Source organism: Myotis daubentonii, chromosome 10, assembly GCF_963259705.1.
Source record: "Myotis daubentonii chromosome 10, mMyoDau2.1, whole genome shotgun sequence".
Classification (NCBI taxonomy): Eukaryota; Metazoa; Chordata; class Mammalia; order Chiroptera; family Vespertilionidae; genus Myotis; species Myotis daubentonii.
Window position 1 is genome coordinate 21,386,788 of NC_081849.1, and position 19,722 is coordinate 21,406,509.

Genomic DNA, 19,722 nt, shown 5'->3' on the forward strand with positions numbered 1-19,722 from the left:
AACAAAATGAAAAAGCAACCTACTGAATGGAAGAAGATACTAGCAAATGACATATCTAATAAGGGCTAATATCCAAATACATAAAAACCTCATACAACTCAGTATTAAAAAAATGAACAATCCAATTAAAAAATAAGCAGAGGACCTGAATAGACATTTTTCCAAAGAAGAAAAAGAGATGGCCAAGAGACACATGAAAAGATGCTCAACATCAGTAATCATCAGGGAAATACAAGTCAAAACCACAATGAGATATTACTTCACACCTCTTGGATTAGCTATTATCAAAAAGACAACAAACAAGTGCTGGCAAGAATATGGAGGAAAGGGAACCCTTGTGCACTGCTGGTGTGATTGCAAATTGGAGTGGCCACCATGGAAAACAGCATGAAGGTTCCTCAAAAAATTAAGAATAGGACTATCATACAATCTAGCAATTCCACTTCTGGGTATTTATACAAAGAAATAAAAAAACACTAATTTGAAAATATATATTCACCCCTATGTTCATTGCAGCACGATTTACAATAGCCAAAATATGGAAGCAACCTAGGTGTTATGAATAGATGAATGGATAAAGAAGATGTGACATATAAAATGAATGCTAATCAGTCATAAAAAAAGAATGAAATCTTGTCATTTGCGACAACTTGGACAGCTCTAGAAGGTTTTATGCTTATTGAAATAAGTCAGACAGAGAAAGACAAATACATACACTGAGTGGCCAGATTATTATGACCGGCCAGATTATCCTGACCACCCTATCAGTACTTCATTGACACTTCAAAAAATACTGAATATTGAAAACTTCCCAAGCAAATACTCTCAAGGTTTTATTATTATAATTTGCATAACTAATTCACTTCATTGTACTGATGGGGTGGTCAGAATAATCTGGCTAACAGTGTATAATTTCACTTATATGTGGAATCTAAAATTTAAAAAAAGGAAAAAAACAACACTGAATCAGACCAATAGACATAGAGAACAAACTGATGGCTGCCAGAGGGAAGGGAGATGGGAGTGGGGGTGGGGAGGCAAATAGGTGAAGAGGGTTAAGAGGTATAAGCTTCCAGTTATAAGATAAATAAATCACCGGGATGTAATGTACAGCACGGGGAATACAGTCAATAACAGTGTAACTTTGTGTGGGAACAGATGGTTACTAGACTTATCATGGTGATCATGTCAAAAGGTATGTAAATGTTGAATCACTATGTTGTACACCTGAAACTAATATAATATTGTATATCAACCATTCTTCAAATTTGAAAAAAAAACCTTACTATAAATATGTTCATTTTATCGTAACACCACTTGATCTAGAACTTGATCCCATGTGTTGAGGAAAGGCTGTCATGGATCATGTTTCAGTGTGGGAAAGGAGTAGCAGCAAACCACATATATTTATTTTGATGTTCTCAGTGTTTTCCTGAGTAATTTCACCACATCCTGCCATTAACCTCAGAGGATAATTTTGGATACATTAGTCCTTCCATGGAAAACTTCCTGATACATAAACTGCTCTGGCCATCTGTAATCATACAAATTCTTCCCACCGAATATACGCCTCAAAAAAACATCTGAAACGATAGGAAACTCCCATCAACTCTGCTAAAGGGATATACATTTTCCCAACATTTCCCAGGGAGACATGTGGCCACTCCACAGGCAGGGACGGTGCATGGGGTCATGGGCACACAGACTTGATCTTGGTATCAGGTTAGCCATTTGCCATTACAGCCACTTCGGCACTGAGAGTGTGCGGCTTACAGAGCTGAAGCCCTCGGTGTTAACTTTGCTGCTCAAAGGCAATCTTTTAGAATGGCAAGGAAAAATGGATTTGCTTAGAACAGAGTTAAATTAACAGCAGGAGTGTGTTCAGGGGACGGACGCCATAAGACAGAGGATTTGAAATCATACTGTATGAAAGGCTGTACAAAGCAGGCGCTATAAGCATAAGCTCTAGCATCTGTCAGACCAAGATTTGAACCTGGTTTGGCCACTTACTAAGTTCTCTAAGAAACTTTAGTTAAGCCTCATTTCCTCATCTGAAAGCCATCTGGTGAAACTGTGAGGATCAAACCAGAGCAGACATGCTAAGTGCTTAGCACAACTCCTGGCCTATAGGACGCGCTTAATAAATGTTAGCTCTTGTGCTATTACTATTAGGAGAAGGTAATCCAATAGAACCTTTAGCCTGGAACACTCAAGACTCACCAACAACTGGGATCTTTCAAACGTGTGAAGGACAGTCTCATGAACAAGAGATGCATCAGAGACAGGAGCAGGGCCAATGGGTGGAAGCGACTGACCACAGCACCCGGTCCCCTCTTGAGCACCAGCATTGCTCCCTCGGGTCCAGCTGTCTGAGGGAGCTTCCCCACCCTTTCTGGAATTAAAGACATTCCTAAAACTTCAAGGGGGATGAATATTTCAGGTCAGAATGAAGAAGAAAAATGAATGCCATTACAAAATGAAGAGGCCAGTTTGTGAGATTACTGGCACCCCATCTCTGACAATGTTTAAATGAAATCAGTCCTGGATGCATTCATTTGGTACCAATTATGGGACTCTCGGGGGCATGGCGATGAGTAAGACATGTTTCTTGCCTTCAAGAGCATTGTGCTCTAGGCTGGGGTTGGGTGAAGACATACGTTTAACACAACTAAGAGGAACAAAGGCAGCCCTGAATCACTATAGATCAAGGGTTTTAATAGGTTAGATTTTGCTTTGGATGAAAGGCTATCATAGAAGATCTCAACAATTCTTTCCTTCTCTAAGTTTCCATAATGCCCAGTATTAGGAGAATTAGAAAAAACAACTTTTTAAAGAAGTAACTACTTTGTGCCAAACTTCCTAAAACATTTTGTGTTTATGATATTTAAAAACAGTGGACAGGTATCACATGATCTCACACATGCTTAATCTAATTAACAAAATAAACTGATGAATGGAGTGGATCCAGAGACGTGGGAGTATGGAACAGAGTATGGAACCTGGGTGGGGAGGGTGGAGGGGGGTAATTAACCAAGAACCTTGTATGCATATATGCATGGCCCCTGGCCACAGACAATGGGGCAGTGAGGGCCAGGGGGGTGGGGGAGGCGGGCTGGAGGGGGCCAATGGGGGAAAAAAGGGCACATGTGTAATATTTTCAACAATAAAGAACTATTTAAAAAATAAAATGTAATTTAAAAATAAATAAAAGAAAGCACAAAGGAAAAAAATAAATAAAAATAGTAAAAACAGTGGAACTCTGCTACTGAATTTAATTGAGTTAATATAAAACAAAGTACAATGGAAAACAGCATTTTTTTTTCCTCACAAAAAACCATTTTCTAACTGAAGATAGATTATTTAAGGGTAATTCTTATCATGTAGATGTGGTCAGCATTATTTATATGTTTTACACTTATTATACTTCAAATCCTAAATTTGTACCACTTTACTAGAATGAAATACTAATGCTAGTAGTTTAAACATCATGAAATTTTTAAAATATGATGTTAAAATAATATTTATTCATCAAGCTTGGAACACTACAATATTTTAAATCATTTGGTTAAATATCTATTTTTTTATCACATGTTATGGCTGAAATTTAACTGTAATTATGGGCCAAAAATACTGGTTTTCATTTTAGTTCCTCATAATTCAGAAAAATACTTAAGGGTTAATATAGGTGTGACGCTTAAAATCCCAAGTCTCCCCGCATGTGCTTAAACCCACCCTGTTTCACATGCAGACCCTTGACCCCCACGCTACCCCCAGGCCCCCGGACAGTGTTGGCACAATCAGCATGGAGGTGACAGGTGGGGCATTCAGTTAAGGAGTGATGCTGAGTTATTTTATTTTTGTTAGATAAGGAAGCTGTGGGGGAAATATCCTCTACTTAATCTATTTTATTTTCAGCAAGGTGTTACCTGTAAATATTAATGTATAAATACACAAAACTTAACTAGGTACTTTAGCTGCATAAAAACAAAATAAAGTAATCCAAACAAAAAAAAATGGGATTTCTAGTATCTTCTTTCCTCAGGCACAATGAAAAAAATTCCAAGGATTTAAAATTTCATCCCAGTGGTTTCAAAGACAAGAAAATACATCACATCAAACTCCCACTTAAATTGTGGGTTATGAGAGTAGAAATTCCAAGTTCAAGAGCCACAGCATTAAGAAAAATAATCACTTATGCTATTTACAATACAGAACCTATTTCCAAATCTCTCAAAACACTTCATATTTAGAATATGATAAAGCCTCCAAGTCTTTCCCTTACTTAGATCTCTGACCATTTCGTCAGACAGAGAAAGTACACATGTGATTGCTCCCAGTTTCCTCCAGGTCAGGAAGACAGAAGGAAGCAAGTGTGAGCCTCTCAAAGACGGTGGCTTTTCTTATTGGAATAAAGCAAATAAAATCAATTCACTGATCGTGCATTTAATTTCTCTCTCGGCAATTAAATTGTGTATCCATGTTTAATGAGAAGAGAATAAAAAAAACAGGATATGCAAGATATGCATGTGGCAAATGAGAACTGTTTCTTTTTTATCTGAAGCTACTCGATTTCCAAAGTGCAAAGCATGGGGGGCTGGAGGGCTTCTCCTGGAGCCTCTGCAGTGGTTCTCAACCTTCCTAATGCCGCCACCCTTTAACACAGTTCCTCATGTTGTGGTGACCCCCAATTTCATTGTTACAAATGGAACATAATTAAAGCATAGTGATTAATCACAAAAACAATATGTACTTATATATGTGTTTTTCGATGGTCTTAGGCGACCCCTGTGAAAGGGTCGTTCGACCCCAAAGGGGTCGCGACCCACAGGTTGAGAACCGCTGCCTAGCTCCTTCCTTGAATCCCACAGCAATTCACCTCCTTTATCCATTCCTGCCCCTGAATGGGAGGGCGTAGCATCCTGCCCTTTGGATGCTCTGTACCCACTTGCTTGGATTTTAACTGAGGCCTCGAGTTTTGTATTCAGTGACAGCTGGGGACAGAGCCTTCCAACCTTCCTTTTGAATTCTCCTAGGAGACACAGAAAGTGATCCTTTCAAGTTTTGTCATAGGAGAGATGCCATGAGGGAGAAATGAGGTTTCCACTTACTTCCATTTTCACATCCTCAGGTCCAGGACGCAGGGATTTCCTTACACCTGGAAGAGCCCTTCTCCTATCCTGGCCTCTCGGTTTATACCCTGCTACCCATCTAGGCCAAGCCCCATCCCACATTACCACACAAAGCCTTCCCTGATCACTGCAGCTTCTGGAGGTGAAGCTGGTCTTCTACAGCCTGGCACCACACTGTAGCCTTACATGGTTTTGATATTGTTCATTGTTATTGTATAGGTGTTCATGGTTTCTCCCCAACTAGATTCTGAGCTTGGATGTGAAGGCTTAGAATCTTCTACTTCCTTCATAATTATCCCCTGCAGTGGTTCTCAATCTTCCTAATGCCGCCACCCTTTAAATACAGTTCCTCATGTTGTGACCCAACCATAAATTTGTTTTCGTTGCTACTTCATAACTGTAATTTTGCTACTGTTATGAATTGTAATGTAAATATCTGATATGCAGGATATATTTAGACGACCCCTGTGAAAGGGTCGTTCGACCCCCCAAAGGGGTCGCGACCCACAGGTTGAGAACCGCTGCCTAGAGTGTCAAACACGACGCATATGCTCATGGATGCTGACTACATACCTACTGGGGAATTGATTATTACCTATCTAAGTAACGAAGGAGAGTAAGTGGATAGTATGCTGGCATTTTTTCATCTTATTCTGCTTCTCTTGGTGGAAAATAAAAAAGAGATTTAATACTTACTGAGCTTAAAGACTATCTCAGGAATTGTTTAGCATTATCTCACAACACTCTGATAGGGTTCTGCACTTCCTAACCAGACCACAGAATTCTACGTTGTGAAAATATCATTTCTCTTTCCCTGTGAAGTCCTTTTACACTGAGTACATTATCCACAGTTGATTACAGTGAAAATTTAATGGGACATAATTACAAACAGATAGAGCAAGATCAGTCCCAGTGTGAGTCAAAATTGAGTATTTAGGTATCCCCCAAAAATGTGTATACATTTTAATAGCTGACAGCTCAATTTTGAAAATGAAATGTATTTTAATAAATACTTCCTTTATCATTAATCAAATTGTGTATACTTTTGGGGGGACACCCTATATTTTTCTAGTTGTCTGAAAATGAATGTGACTTCTGAATTATTTTAGAGCTTACATTCTGACATCTATACCAGAAGGTGACAGGTGTAAGTGTTATGTGGTCGATCCCTGGGAGAGAGGAAAATTATTCCCTCAATACAAGGATAGTTTTCTTTGTCCAGAGGGGGCCTGTGTTAGGTCATTGTACCAAACACAGCGAAGAAAGGGAATGCCAACCCAAAAGACTAACGTAAAGGCTGCCATCCACACTTGGGGTGAGGCGGCTGCTTATCCTCATTCACAACTCGACCTCTTCTACCATCAAACTGGGGTCCTGGGAAAGAATCCACAGGAGCCAGAATTTTTTCTTGTTGTTTCAAAACTGAATTCTAGTGGCACTTTTGTTTGGGTGTTGGAACAGCACTGAAATTTAGCACAGCTTATCTTTGGGTCATCCGTTCTTTCAGAAAACTCTTACCACCGAACAACAGGGATTTCAAAAGAACAGCGGTACATGACTTTCTTAGCTCAGTTGGCTGGAACATGGAGTTCGTGAGGTGCCAGGCTCATGTCTGGCCTTCGGACAAACAAGATACCCTTGCTCCCTGCCAGAGCCTATTTGGACCTATCAGTTGCGCTGTTTCTTGGCCAATGACTACACCTTTCATGCTAATCTGCCATTGTCCATAAAATAAAGCAATTCGCTAAGGATGTTGAGAAACTGGAGAGGTATAACTCCAAATGAATATCCTACTGATGGTGACCATCAACCTCCTCCTCCTCGTTCTCATCATCAGAACAAACACGGGGCTATGTGCCAGGGACCTTGCTTAGGACTCCGTGCAATTTGTCTTATTTATCTTTATTTAAAAAGATATTTAAAATCTTATGAAGGAGTTGCTATTATCATCCACTCTTCAGATAAGCAAGCTAAGATAGAGACAGATGAACTAGTGTGATTAAGGTAATATAGCTAATAAGCATTACATCAAAATCTGTAGGCAGTCTGACTACAGAGCCTGACCTACTTCATATAACTCATATTCATCTGTTTTATTCAAAAGAAAACCAGCACCACCAGATAAGTATATTATAATAATCAATAATTTGAATAGATAGCACCTGATGATAAATATCGATAGGCCACAAATGTCTATGCAACACATCTGCATAAGGATGACATGCCATTTGTTCTATAAGCAATATAAATGCAAATATTCTCAGAACTGAGATGAGAAATAATTTTGAGAACTCTAATGTACAGAATTGTTACAATGTCAACCCTTAAAGGGTAAGAAACAGTACAAGCACTAATCAAAGCTGGAGGTCACACTCCATCCACGTGAAAGGAAGCAAGGTGAGATGCTGGAGCAAGAATATGTCACCATCTTCACATCCCTAGAGAGCCCAGAGTGTCACTATGTGGGACACAGAGACACATCCATGACTTCTCCAAAGCGGGGAGTAAGTCCTAGCTCTGAGGCTACATTATGCCAAGGAACCCAGCCTCCCCAAGCTCAGAGGGAGACTGGGGGAGTTTTGGAAGACGGATGGCCAACATTGAGGACACACGCCTGTTAGCGTGCTGGGCCTGACGGAGTAAAGCAGCAGAGACTGGCCTCGTTCTGGAAACAGATGACGGTGGCTTTGAACAATGCTGTGCCTGGACCCCTTCCCACCCCACCAGCCTTGTGCTCATTATGTATTTAAAATACATAGAGATGACACGTATATTTTTAGGTTATTAAGAGTGCTTAAAGAGAGGAAAAGTGCCGAATTACAGCTAAAAGAGATGTCTCTCTTTTGCCAGAGAATGTGTTTCTTCAATTAAATGGGTAAATAGGCCGTTTTCCCCACGGTGGGGAAAGCAGCGCCTCTTGTGACCCTCTATTGATGAAGACTGCTGTGGAATGCCATTTGCAATCTCCTTGCATAATGGAAATCAGGAGGTAGCTGTCATGGTTTCTGAAGACAAATTGCTGGTAGCTGAGACAAATCATAGCCTCTTCCGTCTCTGACTGTTCTCACTTTCCAGCTAATGTGGACCTTACAGTCTAGGTTTCTTAAATCAGTCAGCTCTACTGTCACAGGTAGTCAAAATGGTCATCTGAGTGACTCTGCTTTAGAAATTGTGTTCAAGTAACCATCACACTGACCATTACTCCTGAGCCATGCATTATTTAGTAAGAAACACAACTTCCAAAAGGGCACACAGTTAAAAATAGGTCCATACAGCAGCTGCTGTGATTATGACCAATACAAACAGAAATCCAACCAGGCATGAGTCAAAAGAAGAACGACTGTGCCAGACGTAACATGGTTCAATCTCATTTTTGCTTTGTGTCCTTTGACTTGCAAAGTCAGCCAGCGAGCGATTTGTAGGGAGCAGGGGTTCTCAAAGTGTGGTCTGCAAAACAGCAGCGTCGGCACCACCTGGGAACTGATGGAAATGCAGTCTCAGACCCCAACCAGACCTACTGACTCAGAAACTCTGAAGGTGGGCTCAGCAATCTGTGTTTTCACGAGTCCTCTGGGTGATTCTGATTCATGCTAAAGTTTGAGAACTGCTGGGCGGGAGCCCGGGGGCAACCTTCAGACTGTAAGACTTCCTAGGAAGGTACGACCTTCGGTTGCAAAACACTATCTTCAGAAGACTCTGGGAGGAAACCTGTCCTGAAACCAAATAAAGCCATTGCAATCTTCAATTTTTTGTAGACTTAAAACTTTCTCTAAGAAAATTAAGTCTATAAAATCTTTTTTAAACCACTGCAGTCTTTAGGGTGAATGAGTAGAAGAGCACATGACTTTCCTGATGCGAATTTGTTTCTTTCTTTATTTACCTACACCCAGATTTCCTCTAGAAAGGTTTTCAGACAACTTCTTAAACAAAATATATATATAGCATCCAGTCACTCTTGGAAAGACTCCTCATTATTTAAACAACCTCATTACTTAAAACACCCACAAGGTAGGCATTAATCACTAAGTAAGCTCTTGAGATGTCTCCAGTATTCACTGTAGGATTTCAGACCTTTCAAGGGAAAAGAAAGATTCAATTTCAATTCACCTAGCTAAAAATTTGTTCCTTCTCCACCCAATGAGAGTTGCGATGCTCCTTTAGCAGTCTGAGCATATGATCACTACACTGATTCCGAGTTAATACATGGCATGAGGAGCCACAACCTGTGATGTGCGCCTGTGTTGTGAGTCAGCCTTATAGCAAGGTGTTAGTGGTAATTCATTAATTCAGGCCCTTTGCTGGCCCAAGAAAGAGCTCTACCATCACAAAATTCAGAGCAAATAGTGCTTGAATGAGCCTCTAACATTGTTTCCACTTTTTTTAAATATATTTTATTGATTTTTTTTTTCACAGAGAGGAAGGGAGAGGGACAGAGAGTTAGAAACATCAATGAGAAAGAAACATCGATCAGCTGCCTCCTGCACACCCCCTACTGGGGATGTGCCCGCAACCAAGGTACATGCCCTTGACTGGAATCGAACCTAGGACCTTTGAGTCTGCAGGCCTACGCTCTATCCACTGAACCAAACCGGTTAGGTCTCCACTTTTTTTCAAATGATAAATGATCTTAAGAAATGAAAGGGAAGTAAGCTATCAGTAAGGGAATTATTGAATAAATTAAGGTCTATTCCAGTGATGGCAAACCTTTTGAGCTCAGCATGTCAGCATTTTGAAAAACCCTAACTTAACTCTGATGCCATGTCACGTATAGAACTTTTTTGATATTTGCAACCATAGTAAAACAAAGACTTATATTTTTGATATTTATTTTATATATTTAAATGCTATTTAACAAAGAAAAATCAACCAAAAAAAATGAGTTCGCGTGTCACCTCTGACATGCGTGTCATAGGTTCGCCATCACTGGTCTATTCTTATAATTAAAAAACAAGCAGCTGTTAAAAATTAAGCTTTATAGTTCTCAATCCTGGACAAATGTCAGAATAACCTGGTGATTATTTAAAATATACCAGTTCAGGGCTCCACCCCAATTTTGTTGGTCTTGGATAGGGTTTGGGCATCCACACTTTAAAAAACAAAACAAAACAAAACAAAACAAAAAAAACTATCCACATGAGGCTGATGTGCCTCCAGGGTTGAGAATTGCTGAGGTAGATCTATATTAACCAACATGGAAATCTCTCCCAGACATATTGTTACATGAAAAAGAAAATCATAAGACACATATCTATTAATAAAATTCTGTTTGTATGTGTGTGTGTGTGTGATTTTATTAATAGATGTGTGGTTTCTTCCCATTTTACACTATTTGCTTATTCATTGCTTATTTTAAAAATGAAAATGTGCTTATTTTTAACTTATTTAATTTATAAAGTTAAAAATCTGTTTAGAGAAAATGTGAATTGGTTTTTTTAAAAGTGAGGAAACACATGAAAATGAGAACTTCCAAAATATATGTCTTCTTTTTCCCCTTCTCCCTCCTTCGACTAGTATTCCTTTTTCTCAGAGTATAAAAGTAAAATACACAAAATTCCACTTCTTTCCTACCTGCCCAAAGCCTATTATTTCCAGTACTTGGGATAGGAGAAATATGGTTCATTCGTTCATTTCTTCATTCATTCATTTAACAGACATTTTGGAAGGTTCCCAGACAGGTTCGCACTAAGTGCTGGAAATACAACAAACAAGCTATACGTGCCCTCATGGAGATCCTGGAAATCATGCTGCCCTTGTTGAGTTTTGTTACATTAACAAAGAAAGTTAATCTGTCCAGAGAGGTGAAAAAGGGCCTCCCAGAGTACAGATGGACCTTCATTCTAGAGGTAATGGTAGCCATTATCAGAGTTCTAAGAAGGGGAGTGACTTTACCAAGTCTGCTTTACAAAGTTAATTTAGAGCTTGCCACAGTAGCAAAGAATTGACCGAAGGGGTCTATCTTTCAATTTCCCACTTATCTATGTGCCATCAAGTAGGATTTGACATCAAATGTTACCTCCTGCTGAGTTTATTGGCTGGGCTCATTCATCTGTCCATCTCACTAGGTGAGCTTGGCTATGGAAGATTTACCTTTTCAGGGTTTACAGTTAATAAAGCCCATTGTATGCAATAAATAACTCACAAAACGTTTTGCTTTATGGAAGTGGTTGCTACAATTAGCAGAGTCTCTTGGAAGAAAATACATCTTTGTAAACATAGCCAGGCAGGCAAAGGCTTCCACCAGGGTAACGGGGTGCCTCAGTGCCTCATTTACTTACACAAAGGTCAGTGTTAGCCAGTTATAGCCAGGACACTGCCACGTAGGAAGAAATTTTCTAACCCGCCCACAGGCAGACTTCTATTTGAAAGACTCACTTGATTGCTCTGCGAAGTATACACTACAGACTATGTAACTCTTATCCTTCAAGAGTAGAAAATTAACTCCCTGGGTAAAGTTGACTAGGAAAACATGAGCGAGAGAAATTAAACCTGACACTGGCTTTTTATAACCCCAATGCATCTATGTAGACATGAATGTGCATCACCTCCAAGCACCAATGTGCCATTTTTAACATGGAATGTTCGATCTTTGCTCAAAGTCAGAAAGGTGTTTTGAGGAACAGATTTGCTCTAATTTGAAGGAGAGAGGTGGAAATGTTCTAGAAAATGGGGAAAAAAAACCTGAGCTCCTTATAAAACATACGCAAATTCCTCCAAACAACTTAATGAAACAAATTTAAATTATGGGCTTCCGCGTCAACATTTCCAAAAGGCCTTCTCATTATTTTTTTTTAAATTCTTTTCAAACTGCACCAGCTCTGAGAGCGGCTTCCTTTTTTCCTCCATCTCCCTGCAATCCAGGAGCCACCACACTGGCATTTCCCCCTCTGTGTGGGATGGAGCAGTTCTGGCTTTGCGGTTCTGCAGTTACATGTCACATTATCATAATTGATAGTACTATTATCTAAAACCATTAACTTGCTATAGAGATTAAACAATCGCCCAGGTGACCACTCTGCCCCCATGTTAAGCTATATATAAAGGGTGTGTGAGTGAGTGAGTGTGTGTGTGTGTGTGTGTGTGTGTGTGTGTGGAGACACAGTCGTATTTCTAAAAGATTCAGTTCATTAAAGTCTTGTTCTGTAACTCTCAAATTTGTTTTCACTCCCAACTCACCTGGGAAATGTGAGACACTTCAATCATTAAAATGGTTCCTAGAGAGGGCCTTAGAGGCAGGCACTCACTCACTGGGTCCTGTCATTTGCTACGCCACACACACCACCCCGGGGCATGAGGAGAGTCCTGTGGGCGCAGACTGCAGGGCAGCTTCTGCACCCAGAGGTGTCCGGCTCTAACCCCCTGCCCAACTGTCCTCCAGGTGCAGTCCTGGGAGCTAAATGAACCTCCCCCCACTGATGCCTGGATCCGCCTTACAAACACAAATTATTTCATTCAATATTTAGTGATCCTGCAGAAGATAGAATCCTCCTCTGACTTCAACACAGACATACTATATGCAGATGACTGATAACCTTTCCGGAAACCAGACTTCAATTAAGAGAACATAGAGGGATACCAGGACAGGCTGCCACCGGAGGGGCAAGACTGAAGGACGGGAAGATGGAGAGGCCAGCAGACTGACTCCTTCACAAGTGAGCCCACACTAAATTACTGCATGCCTTTACCAGGACTGTCTAAAAAAAAGGGGGGAACTGAGAAATCTGGAGATTACTTACAATTTTAGCCCAAATATTTTCTATACAGTTTTAAACAGATCCCAGCTGCATTCTAAAAACCCCCAAGTAACATTTATTGTTGAGCATGATAGAGAGTAGATACATTAATCAAGACCTTGCTCACATCCCTTATCGTCAGGGTTAAATATTTGTATATTTTCAAACCAAGATGCTCTCCCTTCTTTAACTTCATCAATCCAGGAATAAGTGGCAATATACTGATACCCATTCATCACTGTAGATTCTGTGGGTCTTACGCTGTCCTGGAGGAGCCCAAGCTCCATAAAACTGTCCTAAATGTTGACCTGTATTCAAGTCAGAGCACTTGACTTAATAAAATTATTAATTTTTAAAATGGAGCTATAGGCCAATCCCAAAGTGTTAATTTTATAATTATAACTTTAATAGCTATTCTAATATTTCATGTCAGCCCCAGCATCTGTGTGTTTAAACAGGACATATGTATACATTAATGGAAACATTTTCTAATTCTAAAAGTGATCATCATCATTTCATAATTGATATTATTGTGAAGTGCTGCCTGGAGGTCTCATAGAATTCATCAAAGTCAATCAAAGTAACACAACAAGTTGTAATTTTCACATTCATGTGGCTTCATGCTGGGCTGAAAGATGGGCTGAGCACCTATATCCTCTCCCTTACTTTTAAAAGACACAAATTTTTCAAGCCTGGTAATTTGATTGATAAATACATTCACTTCTATAAATTAAATGGTCACTCGGTGCCAGAGTACTAATCTTCGTTATGACATTCACCATAACCAATGTCCCCTCCAGGCGAAAAGTCCTTCACTCCTTGTGCTCTTGCCCCTTTATGCGCGGACCATGTCTCAGAAATTGGCTGGAGCATTGGGCTCTGCCCAAAGGGTCCATGGGAATTCTCCCACTGGGTTACCCAAAAGAGTAAGGAGAGAACCGGCCAGTCCATAGGGGAAGAACAGAGCAGAAAAGAAGCCAGGTCCAGACTGCATAAAAGCAAAACCCGCCCTTCAGGTGGCCGGAGGAGGTGCCCAGGTTCCCTTTGGCAGTCCAAGGAGGCAAAGGACATGGCCAGATCCTAGTAGAACCCTTCACCTGCATTTTCTCATTAAATCCATCCAAAAACCTAAGACAATGTTAATATTCCCATTTTACAGATAAGCTGATTCTGTGCCACAATTGATGTAAACAGGCTTGCTTTGAGAATCTCAAATAAGCACTTAACCGCTTCCACCCCATGCTCAAATCCTTGCCTAACGGGGCACAAGACTACAGGAAGAAGGAGGATTCAGAGTATTTCTGGTAGGATGGATGGGAACCAGAATTGGCCCATTAGGGGAAGGTAACAGAAGGAAGGGAGAAAACCTTCATGACGGTTTACCTCTTCTCTAAAAGTGAGTGTTGTTGGGCCATAGTTGCCGAGTTGGGAACAGAAAGAGATGCTCTGCAGAAAGCAGGGAAGGAGATCAAGTCAGAGAAGAGAAGTGGGAAGGTGGCTGGAGTGGGACATCACCCCGAGCAGAAAATGCCATGTGGCTCGGAGTGGGAACTGCTGGGAGAAGTCCTAGGTCCCAGGATGTGAGGAAACCCTGCAGAGTCCTGGTTCTGCATCTTGCCTCTGGACAAGGGGTCAGCTAAGCCCAGGATAAGTTATTAACAACTTGCCAGTGTGCCTTGAAAGTTTCCAGAGATGAAGAATTAGAGAGCCCTTGGCAGCCTGTTTTAATCGGTGTCCTCCTCCCGGCATGGGGCTCTTCCTAATGTCCTGCTCAAATGTGTCAGAATTCCCTAAAGCCTGTTTGCACCTCCTCAGACACAGAGCTGCTTCTGCTCAGCAGCATCCTCATTTGAGAAAATGTCATCCACCTGAAAAGACTCATTAAGCTGCCTCTTAGCATTCTCTTCTCCAAACTAAGGGAATTCATTCAGAAGCTGGACAGCCCCTTTGGGGGTGAAGGGTGTTACAGAGAAGATTACAGCATACGAAGTGAACCACACTAGATGGTCCTCCAAGATATCTTCCCAACCAGAAAGCCTTTGATTCAATTCCTTTTATCTTTATTGTGAAGCAGGTTTTCCATCACTTTGCTCACTTTTGTCACTAGATCTGTCACCTAATTCTCCATATTCTTTTAATATGTTTAAGCGTAATATGCATAGGAACAGTTTCTCAATACCAAGCAAAGCCTCATTAGTTCAGAGTAAGTTGAAAAAGGCATGTTCCAGAGTAGGAAATCAGAATGAAAAGTATTTTCAATTTTAAAAATTGTCATTACAAAAGACTACATAATGGATATTAACAAATAAAATGAGAAAGTTAATGAAAGATGGTGAGTTACAATAACTATTTTTCTGGCACTTTATACTCTCAAGGTGTTGTTACACACATCATTTTATTTTGCCAATTTTATTCAATATGTAAATGTAATTTATAGGTAATAGATCATCTGAATAGAAATCTAAGTCAAAAAGTATTGAATTATCTTGCTAAATTTGAACTTTTAACTCAATAAGAATTATATATAATTATCCCAAGGCTGCATCAGGGCAGTCTGAATTAATGAGGTTCTGCTCTTCTGTAGCCATAATAAACCTGACAATTTTATGGCCACCTTAGCCCAGAGTGTCACTCCCATCTACATATTAGTAATAAATACTGTTTCTTCACACAGGAACTTTTGTCATAACAGAGCATCCCACTTTAACACTAGATTGCCCAAGGAAGTCATTTTGACTGCTTTTTAATTTCAATTAGAAAAACAATTATGTATATAAGGACACAATGTCTTAGAATTTTGTGGCTTTTTGTACAACATATAAATGCATTTATTAATAATTGTAGTTACCTCCCCTCCTCCTTCATTTCCAGTATATATATATATATATATATATATGTATATATATATATATATATATATATATATTATACCTATATTGCCCAAAAGCAGTCATTTTGACTGCTTGGGGAAATTTTAAATAATCAAATGACTCTTATTATTGAATCGAGTAAATTTCTTATATGACCAGTTCGGCTCTGTATTGAAATAACAGTTTTCATTTTTTTTCGATTACCGTCACATGATAACATACAAGTACATGATAAATTGTCGATACTTGATAAGTTGCAGTTGCTCAATAAGCTAAACTAGTACTTGTTATTCGAATCTTTATGCAGTGATACTTGTTCTAATAAGTTGTTTATTTTATTTCTTTTGCGCCCTAAATTCATGAAAGAAATGTCGAATAGAAGTGAGTTATTGGAAAAGCTAAGGAACATAAGTGAAGAGTGCTCCGATATTATTCTTTCACAATGCAGTCATTTTGACTGCTTTTGGGCAATATAGGTATATACTAAGTTTCAGTCTTTCTAGTGTTAAAGAACTTTCACCAAGTAAATGATCTAATATCTCAAATACCATAGCAGTGTTTCCTATGCTAAATGTGTGAAGAGTTCATTATACTCTCTAAAAATACTTGCTTTGATTTTAAATGAGCCTCAGTAAAGAAGATATTCCAGGATGTTGGAGACTCAACATGTCACAGAAATTATCATCTTTCTGTTTGTTCAGAAAAAGAACAGTCACGATTAGTTCTAAACAATGGAACTACATTAACACGTGTAGAAACCCAGACACAGAATCCTCTATTTGGGAAACCCAGGGACCCTGAAGGCGGATCAATGAGCACCTTCATCATCTTCACTTGCTTCTTAAACCTGCCGTTGGTGTCAGAACAATTTATTATTCTTTCAGAATGGTCAGAAAGACAATGCCTTTACCTACCTTAAAAAGTCTTAAAATGTTAGCAACCATGATGGACACGGAGCTGGCTGCAGCACCTATGACTCCAGATATCTTGTCGGGCTTGGTGAAAATGGGTGGGTCTCCATTCGCACACTTCACATCCGAAGCGTCTTTCTCTATCAGCGCCTGCACAAACGTCAGGGACTGCTCGAGAGCGTAGGTGTCCCTGGAGCATGTGTCAAGGATCCGGACACCCAGAGTGATATTCGAGAGGAGGTCAGGGTCCTTATTAATCTGGTCGATGGCATAAAGCATGGCCTCCAGTCTGTGGATCCCCTTTTCCTTCTTCAGCTCCCCACAAGGCACCCCTCTCTCTCCCTTTGCATGGACAGGGAAGAGACCCCCCAAAATGATGTCCCCATCCACGCGTATGGAGTGGGCATACTCCTGGCTGTGAGTTCTTTGTATCATCGTGAGGATCCAGTAGAACTTGGCGGTCAGGAGGAAGAAACAAGGGCAAGAGGCTGAGCGCTTTCCCTCGCATACCATTTTCTCCACGGGTGGTGTTGCAATCCAAGACCCAAAGTTTATTCTTGCCACAGAAGAAGGGGGACCACCTGAGACCGCACCTTCTGGAGGCTACCATCAGGCCCCCTGAGAAAGGCTCTGTGGGCTTCAGCAAGTTTTCCTGATTGGAATGTCACAGTGAATTTCCATCAGACCTCTAAGGTTCAATTTTATTTCCACATAAAGTCAACTTGCCTGGAATGGTGCAAAAATCAGAATAACCGCTGAGGTTCTGGTGTTGGGATGAGGTCAACAATCCATGTCCTTGAAATCAGCCCTGCAGCAGAATTATTCCTGGGGGGCAGGAGAAGGGAAAAGGGGGTTCAGTTCAATAGGTCTACATTTTTCATAGTTTTAAGCCCTTTTACACCAGCTTTGGGGGGGGGCTTAACTTCCCCTATTCAGCAAGAAGCTAATTCTTTTTGTCCCCCTATGATTCTGAACACCTGGCTGCACAGCATCTAAACAGAGAGATTGATGATACTTTTGGGGGGGGAGTATCAGAAACTAGGTTGATTCTCCCAAGCCAGAAAGTATTTTTATTTACCAGTATATTTCAATAAATCTAATTTCCGTGAAGGTAAAAATCCTGTGATTGATGACATTCTTTCTTTTCAAATCTGTTTGTAGTTTTCATAGCTGTCTGAATTTAGCATTTAAATTTTGACCACAAAATCATCATGAAAGGTTCTTTTCTGTGATGTATTCAACAAGCCAGTTGCCCGTTAATGACATTTTTTTTTGGTGCCTCAGATTTCCCAGTAGAAAAAAAAGTGATTATTCAATCTCTCTCTCACACACACACACACACACACACACACACACGGAAGAAATCTACTCCAGAAACCCACAGTGTGTAAGTTTCATAGCTTTTGAAAATATTTCCCATACAATGTCAGTTATTTCATATAAATTATCTTATTGTTCTGTGATAACAAAACAAAGACTTGAAAATTAAGCACATAGGGAGGGTTATGGGTGAAGATATTCCTATTACCACTGTGGGAGTTTCCAATAGAATGTGTCAGGGTGGAAGCAATGGGCATGTTTACAGTCCTAAAGTAAACATTCCTTGATCCTAGAATCACTAGGAGCAAATCAGAGCTGGAAATCAATTGAAGAGCTTCTTAATTTCATCTGACTCCGTGGGGAAAACAGTTATTTCATCAAGACTGAGAAATAAGCTGGAGTGAAAACGTCTACAATCAAATCAATTAAAAACAAAGTTTATTCTAGGACCTTGGCTCTTAAAGAATTCCATGAGATTCTTTCAAAGGACTTTTGAGGAGGTTTAACTGAAAACTAGAACTGACCTAACATAAGGGAATCAGGTATTTGAAACACACGCAATTGAGAGAATAAACAGCACCGACTTATTTTGGCAGGATGGTTAAGCTAATGCTCATTTCTAACCTACTTGCAAGGAGAGATTTGAAACCTGAAATTTTGACAATTTTCCTCTACCCTAGACAACCAACATCTGCTTGTATTTTCCATTCATATGTTCAATTTCCAGTTCATAAAATTTTCATTCCATCCTTCCTGTCCCAAAGGAAAGGATGGTGCCTCCCTATAGGACAATGGAACATATGTCCAAGAGCCTTCGGAGAAATCTGCACTTTCTCCACTTTCAGATTAGAACAGGGGGCCCATCACAGCCCACTGGCCTGGATTTCCGAGTGGACACCTGGAGGGTATTCAGACATGCAGCCACTCAGCTGAGATAGTTCTATTCTGCCTACGACAGGCATTCCCTGCCTCCTGGCATATGCTAAACCCAAGATTTCCTCTATTCTACCCCAATCTACTTAGTCCTTTCCTGATGTTTCTCACATGCAATTCTCCTGGCAGCTGCTTCTCCTTCAGAAAATCTGTAATTCAACAACAGCTTGACCTCAGGCAGTCCACAAAAGGAAACACTTAGAAAGTCAACTTGACTTTCTGGCTGAAACCATGTAAGCGATGGACCATAAATTGCACCAACCACAGGGAAGTAGAATTGTGTTTTACAGTTTCACAAGGAAGATCAGTTATAAGATAGTAAAACCTTATTAACTCGGATCACTAATTCAGAACTTGAGACCAAGTCCACATGGCTGGGCTGACCCTTGGCATATCCTTTCTGACAGAGCACAGAATAAAAGAATACGTGAAGGAGGGATCTTTATGGGGGAAAGGAAGTGGGCCTATTGTTCTCCAAAGACCAGTCTTTCTTCATTTCATGGGGCTGCCTCCCAAGTACTTAAACCACTTCAGAGAATAAACGATTTCCAATTATAGGCGAACATAAAAACAGTCCATCTGTTAATTACAAATCATCCTTACATACGCACATGGCATTAACCTAGTGCCTTTGCTATACAGTCCTGAAGAAATAAAATTGAGTTTCTTTTCAAAGTATTCGTCTTTACAATCATGTTCAGTCTCTCTAGCTTCTCACAGGTCTGTTTAGAGCTTTAAGGAAAGGTTGAAGGATAAATAGCAGTGAGAGAGGAATGAGTTATATTAGATGAATGCCCTTAAATGGAAAACAAGAGGTTCATTTTGCTTA

General features: G+C 40.1%; 1 protein-coding gene across 1 annotated transcript in view; it reads right to left on the reverse strand.

Moving 5' to 3' along the window:
* Window positions 1-19,722, reverse strand: part of GRM8 (glutamate metabotropic receptor 8) — a 751,450-nt gene that overhangs the window by 723,859 nt on the left and 7,869 nt on the right. Inside the window, exon 2 of the mRNA XM_059711703.1 lies at window positions 16,644-17,465. Coding sequence (XP_059567686.1) covers window positions 16,644-17,153 — 510 coding nt within the window. The 5' untranslated portion in view covers window positions 17,154-17,465. The remainder of the gene's footprint in view (window positions 1-16,643; window positions 17,466-19,722) is intronic.